Genomic DNA, 17,109 nt, shown 5'->3' with positions numbered 1-17,109 from the left:
TTCTGTACCTACGTTCTTCAAAAAAATCGATTCGTGCCGATCCTTCCCCCAACTAACGAAGGAATCTTAACAAAATTATCACATATGAAAATTAAACACAATTTTACAAAAATATACCCCACATGTTTCTTGCGGAGAAACAAAAAACCTGCTCAATATCATTTGATTCAATAATTGACTCAATTCCTTGTTCTTTGAAGAAACCCCCCACTTCAATTGATATTTTTTTATGAAAAAAAGACATGAGATAACAAAATCCAATGTTTCGGTTTGCAAAATACTATAACCTAAGAGAGTGGGGAAGTAAATTATTCCCATTTCTTTGGCTTTCCGTCAAGGGGACCCATTTTTTTGTCATGGCTAGTATGTGAGAGAGGGAATCTTTTTCTAAAACATAAAAGTAAGGATTTGTTTTTTAAAGTTTATGTTTCAGAAAATGAAGTTTTGCGCCAAAACTAGAATTTGTCATCTATATTAAAAAATCATTTTTACCTAAAAATTATTTTTGATAAACATGTGTCAAAAACGGTTCACCAAGACAAGGATGAAAGAGAGGGAATTAGACAAGATTTTTTCTTCATGGAAATGGTTTTTAGTCCGATTTCATCAATATAGGAATGAGGGAGAATAGTGATCAGTAATGTTGAGGGAGAGTTGGGATTGGGTGAGAATTCTTCATAGATTCTTCACCACTCCAGGTCTCTAGAGTTTTAAGGAGAGAGAAGGTTTTGGTCTTGGAAAAGTTAATCGAGAGACACTATTTTTTTTCCAAATAGAACATTTCTCAAATGTTACCTATTTTTCCTTTTTTTTTTTAACCCCCAGTTTGTTCAAAGAAAAAAAAAAAACACACAATAATGAATACCAAACAAAAGATTTTTTTTTTTATTCTCAAAAAACAAAAAAACGTCAGCAACTTTTTCTTATTGACTACCAAACATAGCCTTAAACATTTATTATAATTAAGGATAGCCCTACAATCTTTTTTTATTAATCCTTACCTAGCGGAGTGCTAACCTGTTAAATTGGGATGAAGTTTTGAACGTTCAACCTCTTCGAAACATCAATTGAAGACAAATCTCGATTTCAATATCTACTTAATTTATCAGCAACTGGCAACACCACCCACCCCCCCCCCCCCAAAAAAAGTCAACACTACAAAATGTTTAAACTCATCACAACACAACAACACGTTAACTCAGTGAGTCACAACAACATAAAACTATCTTACTATACTCAGCTGCATCGTCGTCTTCATTCTAAAAACCATGAACACCCTTTTAAAGTTTTAAGCTTGTTTCTGCATCGCGAGAGTCTTGATCCAAGCTGGCCTAGCCAAGATATCCTTAGCCCAAGCACTCACATGGGAGCGAGCATCGAACACCGCTTTGGTTGACGTTCCCATCATGTACTGCATCGTCGGCAAGTGATGAAGATCTGCCAAAGTAAACTCATCTCCACCCAAATACTTCGATTTCGATAGCCTGACCTCGTACACATCAAGAACATCACCTAGCTTCTTCTGGTTCTCCTCCACAACAGCCGAGTCTGGTTCCTTGTTCATGAACATGGGTTTTATCAGTTGCTCAAAAACCAGCTTCGAAACAATTGGATCGAAATGGTGAGCTTCCACTTCCAACCAAACGCACACGTTCGCCATCTTCTTCGTGTCATGGTAAACCAATTCGGTCCCCTTCCCATGGTACTCGTAGGCAACATAAGCTGTTATTGCTCTCGATTCTGCAAAATCAAACAATAACCACATCAAAATAAGCCCAAATCGTTCGATTCACTGAAATAACAGAGTTGGCGATCTACCGAATAGCTTCAGATCTCCATCTTCATAGGCTGGAACTTGACCGAATGGCTGTAACGAAACAGGGGAATTAAGATTCAGAGGTTTAACGTGAGACAGAGAAAGGAATATGAGATTGGATCTGAGATTATGAAGCTTACATTGAGGGAGAGGAAAGGTTCCTTCTTGTGTTCTCCGGCTCTCATATCAATGGGGACGGCCTCGAATTCGACTTCTTTCTCTTGGAGGACAGCGAAGGCTCGCATTGTTGCGGTGGAGAATAAGGGTCCGTGAACCTTGGGAGCCATGATCGTCTGGTAGAGAAGCTTTTTTTTTACTAAAACAAAGACTGATCAAGAGGGATATGGAAAGACAAGGATGCCTTGAAAGGATTGCATTTGGGTCATTTTATAGAGAAGCAAGACTTGGGAGTTACTCTTTGCCTTCTCTTGCTTAAGGTCAAACAGAAAAGTCAAATCTTTCTGGAATGTTCTGTTCAGAGCGAGATTACGAAATCTGGCTCAGTGCCCTTGGGTAGAAGGTATAGAGGTAAACTTGGGACTCAGCCGAGTTAGCTCACTATCATTTTTTATTTTCTTTTCAAAGCGGGGCCCAATGGGATTTTACCACCCCATGTACTCTTAATGACATCAGCTGAGATAAATGTCATCACTTAACTGAACATGAAGTGTACACGAACAAGCTACTACACATAAGGGTGGTGAAACCAAATCCAATTGAATCCAATCACTTAAACAAAAATAGATGAATTATTTAATAAATGGATCGGTTTTGGTTTCAAATAATAAAAACAATAGTTTCAAACTGTGTAAAAGTCGATTGAATATGAACTGAACCATTTAAGGACCGGTTATGAACCTATTATCTCTTCTTTTCATCTTCAAGTTCTAGAGTCATAAAACTTAGACCAAAACCATTTAAGAACCGTTTTATTATATCATTTTCAAAAGTTTTCACCCTTCATCTTGAATCATTGGATTTATCGCCATCGAAAGAAGAATTATGTAATGCTAAAAGGGCAATTAATAAATAAAATTACAACTTTTACGTCAATCTTGGTTACAACAAGAATTTTCTTTCGAATAAGACCTCATAACTTATATATAATGAGATTATCTTATGGTATTTTATCAGGTAGACCCACATTCATGATGTCACTAGCTTGGTATTCATTAGATTATAATCATTACTCAATATATTAGAACCATAAAAGAGGTCATTATAATGAGACTATCTTATGGTATTTTATCAGTTGGACCCATAATCATGATGTCAATAGCTTGGTATTCATTAGATTATAATCATTACTCAAGATATTAGAACCATAAAAGAGGTCATTATAATGAAATTATCTTATGGTATTTTATCAGTTGGACCCATAATCATGATGCCAATAGCTTGGTATTCATTAGATTCTAATCATTACTCAATATATTAGAACCATAAAAGAGCTCATTATAATGAGATTATCTTATGGTATTTTATCAGTTGGACCCATAATCATGATGTCAATAGCTTGGTACCCTTGGGTTGATTACAATCGTTAATCAATGTATTAGAACCATAAGAGAGTTCATTTTTTCCCCTTTTCTTTCATTTCTTCTTGGGGGGTAGAATTTTTTGGTTCGGAATATACAAATTGTTGCAAATTAGAAAGTTATATTTCTTATGGAAAAAAAAATAAATAACAAAACCATAACCGAAGAAGAAAGACTAAATATATAAGGATTAATGATATGTAAGTCAAGGAACTGAAAAAATAAAAGTTGACCCAATATGGCTTGAGGAGAAGTGAGAATAAGATAAATGTAACTTAGTATAGGCAGCGATATATATAACTTTAGGGGACGGTCTTTCTCGCGATGCCACTCATATGCATGCCACACCAATGGTGGTGCGGAGAATAATATCCTTGACAAATGTCCCATATGATCAGAGCAAGAAAAAATAATAAAAAATCTAATGTGAGAGTGAGAGGGAAATGGTACTCCCAAATCTCAATGTTGTGATAATTATTTTCTCATGACTTTAAACAGATATTTTTCTTGGGGGGGTGGGGTGTGAAAACATCCTATGCCGCGGATGCGGCAATGCACATAGCATCCGATGGTTGGAACGACATCGGGACACGTGCCAATGTCGTCTCGACCATTCGATGTTCGCCGCACCCACGACAAGCAATCATCACCTGGGGGATGGTGAATAACATTATATAGAGTTTGAACCATGAAATTTGATTCACATATGAATTTAGTTGGGATAATTAAAGTCTCTCTTTCTCTCTCAATGCTTGGGTTATATGTAGAGTTGAGTTGACTCGTGTCTTTGAGTTCGTGTCTTAACACATTGATTCACATGGAGCCCATGCATGTGCACGTTGTGCCATGCACATATGACTACGATATGTTTAAACCCCATTTAGGAAGAAGATTTTCATGAATCAGTTTAAAATCAATTATTAGTAACATGATTAAAGATTGATACTTGATCGACCATTTATAAATAAGATCATGCCTAGCATATAACGACTGATTATTTAAATAGACCGATAATATTATGAGGTCTTAAAGCGAAGAAACCCAATTAAACACAACCGATTGACACCCTTACAATCGTTACCAAGTTCAATCAGGTCAATCACTCACCACCTACATAAAAAGTCCAAAGAAAAAAGCTAAAAGAACAAAAAATCCCTACCATTAATCGGCTGGGACACTTGGGCCTTCTCAATCTCACATCTGCTCTCTCTCTCACCCAACAAATAAATTCCTATCGTTAGATGCTCATTGGATAACACTGGGTTCATGAACCAATAAGAATCAAACCAATAATAATAATAATAATAATAATAATAATAATAATAACAATAACAATAACAATAATAATAATAAATTGTAGAATTTAGTAACGGATTGCTGAAGAGCTGTAGGAAGGAACTTCAAAGGAGGTGGTCCCCATGTGTAGAACCATTATAGAAACCAGTTTGGCACACCTAATAAGGTGTGTTGAATACAAAACTTTACGAACCAAGAATGGGTTTCATGATCATTCTGATATAAGAATATCATGTCTCAAGCTTTGACATAAAACCACACACCTTATTCGGTGTACCTAACCTGTGACAAGAACACCTTAACTATTAGTTGTTCATAAGTCACATCTGGTTGGTTTGATGCCTACTCGATGCCAACTCCATCAAGGCCTATCAGCATCTCTCAATCAATTTAAATAATTTTTTGTGTCTGCCATCTATAAAAGGAAGCTCCCTCTCTTTGGCAAGACACAAAGAAAGAAGAACACGAAGAATAGATTATTATTTTTCATTTGTGTGTGTTGTAAGTAAAGTTTTACGAGAGTTGTTCTTGAGTTTCTTTTGAGTGTGCTTTGTAAGAAAAAAGAGTGAGAAAAGTGTGTGTTGTATACAAGTGTCTATGTGCAAATTTATAATTCTGTTAGTTCGTTTTACTACAAGCACCTGGAATTCTACTCAAAAAAATATTCCACAATAAAAAAAGAGATTCTTTCACTTGTTTTGTGTATAACTAAATTTGAAAGTGATCTTCTTAATCAACATTTCTTTGTTTGAGTGGATTATAAAACGGCTAAATATGTCCTCAAAAAAGATGTTAAGAATCTGACCTCTAAACAAATCTTTACTCGATGGCAATCTTCTTTCCGTTTTTTATTTTAGTATTGAATTTATTAAAAGGAATACTAACAGTTTACTTGATTTTTTAACGCGAGAATTTTTACAGAGCTCCTAAGCAGAAGGCTATCATCCCTGCCTCTCCAAATAAAGATGTTGCCTCCTCCTCTTCTAGGCAACTTCAAGTAACTCCCACTCCTATTTCATCTCAGTCTTCTGTAACAACCTTAAATAATGCTATTAATAATTCTCCCTTCATAAAAATCAATTTTATCTCAGTTATCTGTATTAAAACAATCCACCTTCGTCACACGCCATCATAAATTGCTACCATTTATCTTCGTGACCATATCCACCCATCATCTGATGATAAAACTCAATATTTCTATGAAAGAATTATTGAGGAAACTCAAAGTGCTAATATTCAGCACTCCTATAAAAATGCTCATGCCAGGGCTTATTCGAAGCTCAACATAATAAATATCATAAGAGATCATGAATGGGGACCTTCGCCCTCATTCAAATGAGATTTTCATGATGTCACCTGTCTTAAACTTAGGTCATATGATTATGCTGATTATCTTAAACTTAGGTCATATGATTATGCTGATTATTTCAAAGCTTGGGACATGATATTCTTATATCAGAATGATCATGAAACTCATTCCTGGTTCGTGGCTTTTCATCTTCAACACACCTTATTAGGCGTGCTGAACTAGTTTCTATAATAGTTCTACACATGGGGACCACCTCCTTCGGAGTTCCTTCCTAAAGCTCTTCAACAATTCATTACTAAATTCAAAGAGTTCAATCAACCTTTGGATTCCTGGGCTCTCTTCATCAAATTTGTTATATCATACGGAGTATCCTGGATTCTTCAATGGAAGTATCAGATGACAACTGAGCACGGATGTAAAACCAAAGCTTGAAATTTTAAATTGATCATAGATTTGAGTTGGAATCATAATGTGTGACCTTAGATTTGTGAAAAATGAAGTCGAGTCAACCCCTTTTTGGTTTCTCCAACGTGGGATAAAGAATAGAAGAAAACATAAAAAATCATGATTTCGAGTGGTGAGTGCCTGAAAATGGTCGGACCCACTAATCTAGAACCCGCCTGTTCTAGTTGTGCTACTGGCTCGATCGACGAGTAAGATTGATAGGCGCTTGGCCCGTCGCCCCTGGCCCATCGGTCCAGGCAGAGTCTTTGGATCGAGAAGCGAGCAAAGACTGGTGGGTGCCTTGCCCATCGATTGACCCACCAATCCTACTTTTCGGGTTTCGATTGGGCCCAAATTTGTTGGACAACCTCTGTCGATGATTTTAAACACGTTGGGATCATCATATCTCATTGATTATGAGCCTAAAGTGGAGACATACTAAGCTTGACCTATTTTATGATAGGTTGTACTAGAAAACTCGCATCATCGCACGCTGAATCTTCCTCATACTAAGGGTGATCATTGTACACAATTAGGTGAGTGGAAAGAGGACATTGATTTCATTTTCGGAGTGTTTTGTATCATTTCATTAATTATTTAGACTAGTCATGTCATTATTTCATATATTATGTAGACTAGTCATCAACGAGTGCCATTTGCATACATTGATGTGTGCATTATGAAATTCATTTATGACTTGACATACTGTTATCTTTAATTGTTAAATGTTTATTCTTGTTTAGAGATATGATATGGATGACTTTAAACTATTGAATATGATGCATTGCTAGACTAGCTACCGTAGTTGGTTTGGACACGAATGCAATAGTGGCTCGTAGAATGGAAAGTAGTGGCACTATGTAGTCTTACTATCTCACATAAAAGCATGCAGTTAGGAATGACATATTTCTGTGCTACGACCCTTCTTCGTAGGGGTTTAGGTGTTGGGTATATCACTGTGTGTACTAACGGTGGCAATTAGAAGTACGCCCGACTGATCATTAGGATTATCGATAACTTTGGTGATATAACAATAGGGGCAATGGTACTGCTATTAAAATGATGCAGGGCAATGCCCATTTTACTTTAATGTCACTGAGAAAAAGTAATTTACTTTAATGTCGCTGAGGAACAGTAATTTACTTTCCCTGGTAACCACAACTGGCCTTCTCTGATAACCCTATGGGCATATTGCAGGATTAAGTTCGCGGCTCGTATTTGGAGCATACACTCACTGTGGTTGCGAGTAGCACATATCCTATGACTTAGAATTGTTGTCTAGGTGAACTAAGATAATAAAATGAACAGCATGCATATAATCTCATTTGTATTGTGAATGCTTACTTGGTCTTTCTTTTCACTTACTGGACTAGTGAGCTCATCCCACGTATGTATCACTTTTTAGATGATATTGCTGGTTATTCGACTGAAGAGCTAGAGTAGGGACCTACTATGGAGTTTTCAGTTGAGAATTGGTGGGTCCCTGAAGTTATTGGGCACGGGGCCTAGTGTTGTTTTATGGTTGTCCTTGTTGGCAACCCGGCCATGTGGCGGTGATGACGTGGCCAGTTTGGGTGATGTAGATGAAATGATGACATGGCAGTATCCAGTGTCACCGATGAGATAACAGAGCCGCTTGGTATGCATAGAGTGGTTTAATACATCCTTAATAGGTGGTGCGGGTTTCTGGGTCAAAACTGGCAAAATTGGTCTATTTATGCTCGGGGCATTTTCGATAATGGAAATGACATTTTTGGAAGATCGGTTGTTCATAAAAAAGATATACTGTAATTTACCTAGTCCAGTGCATTTGATTTCGTCACATTCCGATACCGTATGAAGAAGTTACGGCATTTGTGGCAGTCGAGGGCAGTTTTGGCATTGAATATGAATTTTTTAAATGAAGCATTTTACATGTAACAATACAAAAAAAATACAATCTTTCCAACGGTTCTAATTTCATCGCATTCCGATTTCGTATGAGAAAGATACGTCATTGGAAAGGTGTAGGGGCATTTTTGTCTTTTTACATGGATGATTTAGATGATTGAGTCTTCTGAAAAGTCGTAGAGCATCCAGTTATGATTCCAACGCACTTCGTTTCATCTCGATCGGATATCGTATGAAAAAGTTATAAGTGTTTTCGTAAAGTCGGTTTGAAAATCCAAACCAAAAATCCATCCGTTGCTCTCGGTGTTGGGTGGATTTTTTGGAATTTATTTTTGAAATTTGAAGGGCTTTTATGTAATTTCAAGGTTTTAAAGGTCTGAGTTGATAAGGGATTTTTGGCATTAAAGTTTATAGAAGCAGGGGCTTATGTGTATATAAGAGAATCAGAGGGATCCTTAATACACGGTTCAGATTGAGCCACGTCGGTCAGATTCAGATCTGACGGTTCATGCAAGAGTTTGGGTTGAAGATGCTTATCCGAGGCTTCTCATTGGTGGAGTGTATTATATATAATGGTTTGGTGCTTCACTTGATTATGTTTACTATAGTGTTACGCATGTGCAAAAAGGGCTACAGATAGATGCCATTTAATTTGATCTCATGAGATCTAGATTAAACTAGATCTAAAGATCTTGATCCAACGGTTTTTATCTATTTCAGCCATCATGAGAGATAGCCGACAACCACCGTATTTTGTGCTGACGTACCCAATGGCGCGTCGACAACGTATCTGATTATGTCAGCGCTTGCATCACGCTGACATCATCAGTTGACTCGGTTATTCTAATCTTACGGTAAAGATTTATTAGCCATTTGAATAATTTAACGGCTGACATTAAAAGTGAATTTTTGATTAATCCGATGGCCCAGATTTCGCCCCTGTTGCGTGCGCCGCCGGCGTAGCCTACGCCAACCTCCGAAGATTCCATTTTGAGTGTTCTAGTTGGTCCAACTTCAAATGGCCATATCTCCCTCATCTTAACTCTGATTTGAGTGATTCAAGTTGGAGATTCTTCATCTCTCTGAGCTCTACATATCAGAGGGAAGAAATCGGGCAGAGTAGTTGCTGAGGTGGTTGAAAAAATGAGTTGAATCTCGTGGAAGGCTAAGGGTTTGAATGAAAGACTTCCATGCTCTTGCACTTCATCCATAGCCCCCATTAGAGGCTTAGGAAGCTGCTGAAAACCAAGGTAGCAAGTTCTATTGGTTGTTACCAAGAAAAAATAAAAGAAAATAGAAGAGAAGAGAAGAAGAGGGAAATAGAGAAGAAGTTTTTTCCTCTCTTTATGTGTGTGTGAATGTGAATGTGAATGCCATTATTACTCCATGAAAGTAAAAACAAGGAGAAAAGAAAGAAGAAGAAGAAGAAGAAGAAGAAGAAGAAGAAGAACCTAGAATTTGGTTCTTGTGAGTTGCTTTAAGAAACCTAAGTGCCAACCGGGGTTGAAGCATTTGCGGCACCGAGACACCGTGGTTGTGGTCCGCATCAAGTGGAGATCGACATTATTGCATCTCCGACGGTTACACATTGCCAAGGTAACATCACTTTTGCTAAATTTTCATTATTAAAAATCATTGTAGGCAAGATGTTTGATAAAATGCCTAAGTGATTATTGTAGTCTATTTGGGGAAAATTTGCATGTATGAGTGTTTAACTATAGGGCATTGTTATAATCCCAACTTTATTTTATTGGTGTTCAGTGGGTGTTGGACACAGGGGCTATGTGTTCCTTGGTAGGTACAACTACCTAAACCTATTTACGGTGGGTGCGGCCTCTCAGATCATTCTGAGAAAACTATGTGGAAAACCTAGCCATTGTATGTCATTGGTAGAAACTGGGAATGTGTTCCCTTGGTTGTGGGTGCAGTCATAATTAATATTGAGTAAATGATGAGTCCGACAGTGGACATTACTCCGTGCATGTAGGCAACTGGCCGAAGCACGTATTTCTTGTGTTGTGGATGTATATGCTCGTATTTGTATTGTGGATTGGAGTGCTTGGCTGCGTAATGGGTGTGTACATCTGGTAGACCTGGCCACTTGGTGGTGCAGTGTGGATGTGCATACGACTGTGTATGTAGGTGACAGTGATTACCGTTTGAGGTTTATGAGACAGCTCTGGGTAACAGTATAGTTTGTGTGAGTAAGTTTCATGCAACAGTATGAATGCTCAGTAGTATACATAGCAGATATGGGCAACATCAATAGACTGTGCTATTTAAGTGCAAATAGTGATTGCCACATCAGGGATACAGTTGAAAAATGAAAAAATATTTGGCACACTAATTCACCCCCCTTCTCAGTGTCAATCGGGACCCAACACCTAATGCCCATGCGATAGCAGTGTTATGGGTTAGCAACATTGACACCATACCGGATTTCTTTTTTATTATTTTATGATGTTACCCCTTTTGTATTCATAATGTTTAAATTGTAATTCTTGTATATATATCACGCCTACGAGCCCACATGTATACGTACTATGTAATACAATTTGGGTATCAAGAGAAGTGGGGTATTTACAGGTATGTACATGGAAGACTTCCGTTGAAATACAGAATTTACTTGACTTAGTGTGAACATATATGTTGTTTGTAGCTACTGTATTAGATGATCCTGGTAGGTTTTGGGTTAATAGGTGTTAACTCGGTCATCGGTCCGTTTATGTGTGAATAGGGTGTGGCAATAGCTGGTTGAATAATTGTCCTATAAAATTTTCACTTGAGTTTAATAGGCACTTTTTTGTCATATAACACTCCCGATGCACCTCGCCATTTCATCCACCCAACTTTAATCATGTGGGCAACATCATTATCTACGTCTCCCTCTTTGGCAATGATGGACCCTAGGTATTTAAAACAACCACTCTGGGGTAGATCATGTTCCCCAAGTTTCACCACTCCCTCTTCTATTTTAGATCGGTTGAAGGGGCACATCATATATTTAGTCTTCTTCCTGTTTATCTTAATCCTCTTGATTACAAGCTAGATATTTATAGCTCTAGTTTAGTATTAATCTCATCTATAATTTCATTTATCATAACAATATCATCAACAAATAGCATACACTACGACACCGAGTCTTAGATTTGTAAACAAACACGGATTTCAAGCAGAACCTTGGTGTAACCTAACTGTGATTGGAAATTCGTTACTTTGACCCTCTGTTGTTTTGACACTTGTCACCACTCCCTCGTACATGTCATTAATTATGTCTATATAATTAACTATACGCCTTCTCCTCTCTAGGATATGCCGGATTAACTCTCTTGGTATTCTATCATAGGATTTTTCTAAGTCAATAAATACCATATGGATGTCTTTTTTGTGGGCTCTAAATACTTCCATAAGCCTCCATAAGAGGTAAATAGCTTATGTTGTGGATCTCCCTAGCATAAAACCTAATTGATTCTCTAATACCTCAGTTTCCTCTCTTGGGTGGGTCTCAATAACATTTTTCTAAAGTTTCATAGTATGACTTATAAGTTTTATACCTCTGTAGTTGTTGCAATTCTGGGCATCACCTTTATTCTTAAAAATCGGAACCACAATGCTTCTCCTTTACTAATCTTGCATAGTTTTCGTACTCGGGATTTTGTTAAACAACTTGGTTAGCAATACACCCCTTGTCCTCCTAAGCTCTTCCACACTTCAATTGGAATCTCATTCGGTCTCGAAGTTCTTCCCACGTTCATCCTTCGCTGAGCCTCTTTAACCTCATATTCGTCAACCAATAGTAAATGTCCATCGGGTGTGTTGGAATCATGTCTACACCCCTCCTCCACTGGGTCCAACCTATCAACTATAGTATCTCCATTTAGTAGGCTACAAAAATAATCTCCCCATCTTGTCATAATGTCCTCATTCTATGCAAGCACTCTACCATTCTCACTTTTGATGCATCTGACATGGTCCAAATCCCTGTTCATCCTTTCTCTTATTTTAGCTATCCTATACATCTCTTTTTCTCCCTCTCTTGTATTAAGGTTTTCATACAACTCATCGTATTTCTTTTCCCTAGCTTTCCCCACAATCTCCTAGCCTCCTTCCTGACTGTGAGATATCTTACTCTATCCTCATCCTCATTTGTCCTCTGCCATGTCTTAAAATAATCATTCTTATTTTTAATGGTGACCTGGACCTCCTTGTTCCATCACTAAGTCTCTCAAGGAGTACACCACCTACCATTAGATAACCCTAGGACCTCTTTAGCCACATTCTTAATGTAAGTCTCCATTGCCGTCTACATCTCATTGGTATTCCCTACACAGTCCCACGTGCCTTGTTCAATCACTTTATTTGTAAAGGATTTTAGGGGTACTCCATGTAGATTTGTGTATAATATGTGACTTAATTAACTATGCTCCAGTTAGTAGCGAGCAAGTTCTTGCAAAGCATACATAATTTATTATTATCGTTATTTCATATTTGATAATTCAAGTGGATCTAATTTTGTAGACAATTAAATCCCAAATTCATTTTTTCATATTGATCTATTCACTTCAGTACTTTTTTTTTTTTTTTTTTGGCGAGCAAGTTCTTGCAAAGCATACAGAATCTATTATTATCATTATTTTATTTAACATTTGGTAATTCAAGGGGACCTAATTTTGTTGACAAGTAAAGCCCCAGTGCCCTTTTTCATCTTGGTCTATCCACTTCAATACTTTTGTCAAAAAACAAATTCATCATAATGAATTTCGTTTTCTCTATCAATTCATTTTTTTTTTCTTTGGTAATCTCTATTAATTCAAGTGCTCCGGAGCAAAAAATAAGTTCTACAAAATAATTATTTAGCCATTAGTATAGGTTTCACCCCTTATCTTTTATGGAAATGAATATTTCACCAAAGGATAGGAAATTGAAAAGTCCTTTATCACCTGTGGAACTGATTTGGATGATCTACACCCCAAGGAAGGGTGTTTTCCCTCAATAAGGCAATAAGACAATAAATCAATATAAATTAAAGGGGAAATGAACGACTCTGCGTCGAGACATAGAGGGCAGCGAAATAACGCCCCAACCTTGTGAAACCCAACAAAACCTCGATGCTCATGTTCACCCTTTTTATTGACCCATATGATAGCATAGGAAAGCATGACCAAGAAACGTTCTTTTTCATTAAATTATTAAGATGAGTGGAACCTTGCCGTTCTAGCGTTCCCCACTCGTAGACACAGTCCTTGTTTAAAGGGGGACAATGCCGGCTTTTCACAGTCCCATAAAAACAGGGGTTGTGTTTTTGTCTAGGTGTGGGGAACACTAGACCGGCAGGGATCTTTGTCCCAATTATTAATCTAAATTCATATTCAAATTCAACATTTCACCTGTGGACAAGATCCTTTGATAGTCATATCAGCAAGGAAAGTTCTCAACAAAATTTTGTTCTAAAGCTCTCAGTTGAAATTAGGGGTGTTAATTTCAAGCCTGGCCCATTTATCCTAATCGAGCCCGACTGTTTCTTGTTTAATATATGTGTTGGGCTCAAGCTTGGCCTGTTTAATATACAGGCGTTTACGGTGTAGGAGTGTGAGCCAATGGATGCCCAACAAAACCCGACTTTGTTTGTTATTTGTAACAGCCATAATCTGATACCCTTCCTTTTCTTTATTAAAGATTTGTGTCACCTTCAACTACAATGATTTAATGTTCAATATGGATGTTCTCTTTTCATGGTTCAAAGCCTTTTTGGCTTCTTAATTTATATTTGTGATGAAAAGAAACATGCATTTGAGAACTTAGTGGGGGGGGGGGGTTTAATTTGTGAAGGAAAAAATATTGTACTGATTGCATGAGCTTAATACAAATGGAATTGAAGAAGATATTAGTGCGGTGAGAAAGAGATCAAAGAGAAAAAAATGAGATGGACATTAAGAGAGAGTGGATTGTAATATTGTTAGGCCTTCCTTAAGAGACAAATTTCAAGGAAGGTCCGTTTAGAACCCGATCAATGCTCGTTTGAAATTAAACCCAATTGAGGCCTGACTATATCCCAAGATTGATCGGCCCGATTGTAAATCGTACTATGTCCACCAAAACTAAGCCCGTTAAGATAAATAGGCATTCACAATGTAACCCTTGAAATTGGTCAAGCTCGACCAATTGACACCCCTTGTTGAGATCAAGACTCTAAAACTAGGGATCAATCAAGGCCAATATGGATTTGATACCTATCCAGATTGGGTTGGATCCGATCGGATCGTATTGGACATATTTACCATTGTTTTTTAATAAAAATCACTTTTTTAATACGCTTTTATCGTTGGACCATTTCCTTGTATCAAGATTGGATCCGTGGAATCAATCAAGGTTGGTTTCAACTGACTCGGTCTGAGTTTTAGAACCATGGTTGAGATTGGCTTCCTTAATTCTTAATAGTCGATTATATACTTTCTTATTATCAATTAAGTTTCCATTGATCCGTGATCCCATGGTGTTGGGTTCCCCGTGAAAGAAGATATCTCACATCAGAAGTGAATAATCCGATAAAATGGTTAATAATGACTTTGGTACTTTCTCCTACCAGTTTAGTTTTCGAGAATGATTTATATCCAAGTCCCAACCAGTGGTATCAAAAAAATACATCGGAAAGAGCTCGAGAGCTACGTTTATTCAACTCATCACAAACACCAACTCAGTGAGTCGCAACAACATTAGACAAAAACTAACTTCCTTAGGCTATGAACACCCTTTAAGCTTGCTTCTGCAATGCAAGAGTCTTGATCCAAGCCGGCCTGGCCAAGATATCCTTAGCCCAGGCACTCACAAGCGGGCGAGCCACAAACACCTCTTTGGTCGACGTCCCCATCAAGTACTGCATCGTCGGCAAGTGATGAAGATCTGCCAAAGTAAACTCATCTCCACCCAAATACTTCGATTTCGATAGCCTGACCTCGTACACATCAAGAACCTCACCCAGCTTCTTCTGGTTCTCCTCCACAGCTGCCGAATCTGGTTCCAAACCCACAAATTTTTTCTTCATAATTTGTTCCCAAACCAGCTTTGAAGCAATTGGGTCGAAGTGATGAGCTTCCACTTCCATCCACAACCCCACCGTCGCCATCTTCTTCGAGTCAAAGTAAACCAATTCCGTCCCCTTCCCTTTATATTCGTAGGCAACGTAAGCTGTTATTGCTCTCGATTCTGCAAAATCAAACAAGAACCCACATCAAAATCAGCCCAAATCCTTTGATTCACTGAACTAACAGAGTTCCCACCTACCGAATAGCTTCAGGTCTCCGTCTTCAAAGGCTGGAACTTGACCAAACGGCTGTAACGAAATAGGGGATTTAGGAACAGAGGTTTTAAGGTGAAACAGAGTAAGGGGAATTTAAGATGGGTTTGAGACTACTTACGTTGAAGGAGACGAAGGGTTCCTTCTTGTGTTCTCCAGCTTTCATGTCAATGTGGACGACTTCGAATTCTACGTCTTTCTCGTGGAGGGTAGCGAAGGCTCGCATTGTTGCGGTTGAGAATACGTTTCCGTAGACCTTGGGAGCCATGGCTGTCTGGAAGAGAAGCTTTTGAGGAAAACAGAGATCGAAATGGAAGAAAAGGATGATGCCATGAAGAGGACTCCATCTTGGTCTTTTATAGAAACAGAGACCAGCTTTGCCTTGCACTTATCTTCACAAAAACAAAAAGTCAAATCTTTCTGGAATGATCTGATTAAAGCGAGTTTACTGAAAAAAGTTGGGATTAATAAGTAATCACAGGAGTACCACAAAAGGTTGAGCTCGATCAGATAACCCGTCCATGGTTTTAAAATTTGGATTGGATAGGCATTGATTGAGATTGATTTCAAGTTTTGATTGATCCACTATTACCGTCCAAATCCTTTTTGAACCTCAAATCATATACGTTTTTGCCCACTTCCTCTTCTCTTTCTTTTTTTAATTTATTCTTTCTCTCTCTCTTTCATATTCGACTTTCCTTAGCTTTTTATTTTATAATTCATTTATTATTTTTGGTAAAATTTTAAAACCATTTAACTAATCATAAAAGAAAAAACCCACTTAGTCAATTATTAAAAGAAAAAGAAACATTTCTCCACCACTCTTTTTTAATTTTTTAATTTAATTATTTTTATTAGAAATAATAGAAATACGAAGTTGAGGTAATATACCTTCACTATTTAGTTGGCTTGGATGATATAAATTGGAACTCCTTTCTACCAGACACTTAACCTACCCCATTTTTTCTCTTTAGGAGCTGGTCCCCTTCTTTTTGCTTTTGATCTGCTTTAACAGGCCGAACAAAGCAATAAATAATGCCTCCACCTTCAAATTATCTATCATATTTAATAGATCCCAATAAATAATGCTTCTATTATCAGATTATCTATCTATTCCCTCTTGTTTGCATAGACTTTGAAACTGAATGATCTTTTTCTAGTAAAGATATGATCTGCTTTATATTGAAGTTATTGATTGAACCACCTCCTCCGTCACAATCTTATTGGTTTCCATAGGACAATAAATCTTATCCTTATCTTAATTATTTACTATAATATTGAATAAGATTCTTCATCTTTAAATGTTACCACAATAATATTGATTAGGAGGATAGGTTTAGTGGAGTTAACTTATGTGGGTGGGCCCCCTTGACAAGGAAACATGGGAGGATTACAAGAATTACTCATCTATCAAATTTCATAGTTAAATTCAATGTTTTTTCCCACCCAAATGAAAATTGGTTGATAACATATCCATTATTTTACATGTTTTATTCTTAAAAATGGAAAAAATATTTTTTTA

The 17,109-nt window shown here is 37.3% G+C and overlaps 2 protein-coding genes across 2 annotated transcripts; both read right to left on the bottom strand.

The window, feature by feature from the left end:
- Nucleotides 1-1,036: 1,036 nt before the first annotated feature.
- Nucleotides 1,037-2,187, bottom strand: LOC122079764 (glutathione S-transferase-like). Its single transcript, XM_042646474.1, has 3 exons — nucleotides 1,957-2,187; nucleotides 1,819-1,867; nucleotides 1,037-1,740 (listed from the first exon to the last, which is right to left on the bottom strand). The coding sequence occupies exons 1-3, from the start codon at nucleotides 2,101-2,103 to the stop codon at nucleotides 1,289-1,291; spliced, it is 648 nt and encodes a 215-aa protein (XP_042502408.1). The 5' UTR covers nucleotides 2,104-2,187; the 3' UTR covers nucleotides 1,037-1,288.
- A 12,746-nt stretch (nucleotides 2,188-14,933) lies between these two features.
- LOC122079761 (glutathione S-transferase-like) lies at nucleotides 14,934-15,927 on the bottom strand. The gene is made up of 3 exons (XM_042646472.1): nucleotides 15,709-15,927; nucleotides 15,575-15,623; nucleotides 14,934-15,496 (listed from the first exon to the last, which is right to left on the bottom strand). Exons 1-3 carry the CDS (start codon nucleotides 15,853-15,855, stop codon nucleotides 15,045-15,047), a joined length of 648 nt encoding a protein of 215 aa, XP_042502406.1. The 5' UTR covers nucleotides 15,856-15,927; the 3' UTR covers nucleotides 14,934-15,044.
- Nucleotides 15,928-17,109: the final 1,182 nt, after the last annotated feature.

Source organism: Macadamia integrifolia, chromosome 5 (genome assembly GCF_013358625.1).
Source record: "Macadamia integrifolia cultivar HAES 741 chromosome 5, SCU_Mint_v3, whole genome shotgun sequence".
In the NCBI taxonomy this organism is placed as follows: Eukaryota; Viridiplantae; Streptophyta; class Magnoliopsida; order Proteales; family Proteaceae; genus Macadamia; species Macadamia integrifolia.
This window is presented reverse-complemented; position numbering and strand designations above follow the sequence as displayed.